Genomic DNA, 1,448 nt, shown 5'->3' on the forward strand with positions numbered 1-1,448 from the left:
TAAGCCACTTTGAGACTCCTTCGGGTAGAGAAAAGTGGCATATGAGAACCAACTCTTCTTCTATGAGCTAGCAGGGAGATCTGTAGGCACAATTATCCTACTATGTGCATTGCCAGAGGTCAGAGTGTGCCAAGGCTATTGGGCTAGGCTAGATCTGTAGATTATGCATGATTCAACAACATTTGAAGTACATCCTTCAGGGGCTATTAGAGGAGATACGTAGTTAGTATGTTTGTTGTTGTTGTTAGGTGCGAAGTCCGACCCATCGTGACCCCATGGACAATGATACTCCAGGCCTTCCTGTAGTTAGTATAGCCATACAAAAAACATCTTTGTGATTTTTCAGATAATCTTTTCCAGTGTCCTGATTGGCTCCCTTGGAGACTTCCTGTTCCTGTGAGCACGCTTCCTCCCTCTTTGCCTTCAGCTAGACAGTCAGGACACTTTCTCTCCTGCCTTAGAAAGTTCTTTGACTTCTTAAGAAGACTATTCTATCGCAGCGATCACTTTGCAGGGAGCGGAGGTGTCGAGTCGGTCTCAGCATGCCCGAGCCAGCCAAATCTGCACCGGCGCCTAAGAAGGGCTCCAAGAAGGCGATCACGAAGACGCAGAAGAAGGGTGACAAGAAGCGCAAGGAGAGCCGCAAGGAGAGCTACTCGATCTATGTGGACAAGGTGCTGAAGCAGGTGCATCCGGACACGGGCATCTTCTCCAAGGCCATGAGCATCATGAACTCCTTCGTGAACAACATCTTCGAGCACACGGCCGCCGAGGCCTCCCGCCTGGCGCACTACAACAAGTGCTCCACCATCACCTCCCGCGAGATCCAGACCACCGTGCGCCTCCTCCTGCCCGGCGAGCTGGCCAAGCATGCCGTCTCCGAGGGCACCAAGGCCCTCACCAATTACACCAGCTCCAAATAAGGCCGCGGGGAGACCAAAGTCCCATTTGGAACCCAAAGGCTCTTTTAAGAGCCATCAAGAAAAAAAAGTAAAAAAAGAAGACTATTCTATTCTTTAAGCAGCTGGTGCTCCTCACTGTTGTGCATATTTCAACTCTGCCAGCAAAGGCTTCCCTGGGAAGTGATCTTGTAACCAGCTGCTGCCATTCAGGCCCTCCTGGGGACATCTAGGCTGACCCATTGAGAAGGCAGTCTTGCACTGCAGCACTAGATAGGGTGGCTAGTTTCCCCCTGGCCACCGAGGTTTCTGCACTGGTGGCTTTGCGCATGGTGTTGTGGTTAAGAGTGGTGGCTTCTAATCTGGAGAGCCAGGTTGGATTCCCCACTCCTCTCCCACATGCAGCCCGCTGGGTGACTTTGGGCTAGTCGCATAGTCCTAGTTCTTTTAGATCTGTTCTTGCAGATCAGTTCTCTCAGAGCTCTCTGAGCTGTCCCTCTCTTCCAGGGTATTTGTGGTGGGGAAAAGGAGGGAAAGGGTTTTTTTTTA

General features: G+C 51.0%; 1 protein-coding gene across 1 annotated transcript; it reads left to right on the forward strand.

Annotated features, from left to right (window-relative positions):
* The first annotated feature begins 523 nt into the window (after nucleotides 1-523).
* LOC143828619 (histone H2B 7-like) lies at nucleotides 524-923 on the forward strand. The gene has a single exon (XM_077318908.1). It carries the CDS (start codon nucleotides 543-545, stop codon nucleotides 921-923), a length of 381 nt encoding a protein of 126 aa, XP_077175023.1. The 5' UTR covers nucleotides 524-542.
* The last annotated feature ends 525 nt before the right edge of the window (nucleotides 924-1,448 follow it).

Source organism: Paroedura picta, chromosome 2 (assembly GCF_049243985.1).
Source record: "Paroedura picta isolate Pp20150507F chromosome 2, Ppicta_v3.0, whole genome shotgun sequence".
NCBI lineage: Eukaryota > Metazoa > Chordata > Lepidosauria > Squamata > Gekkonidae > Paroedura > Paroedura picta.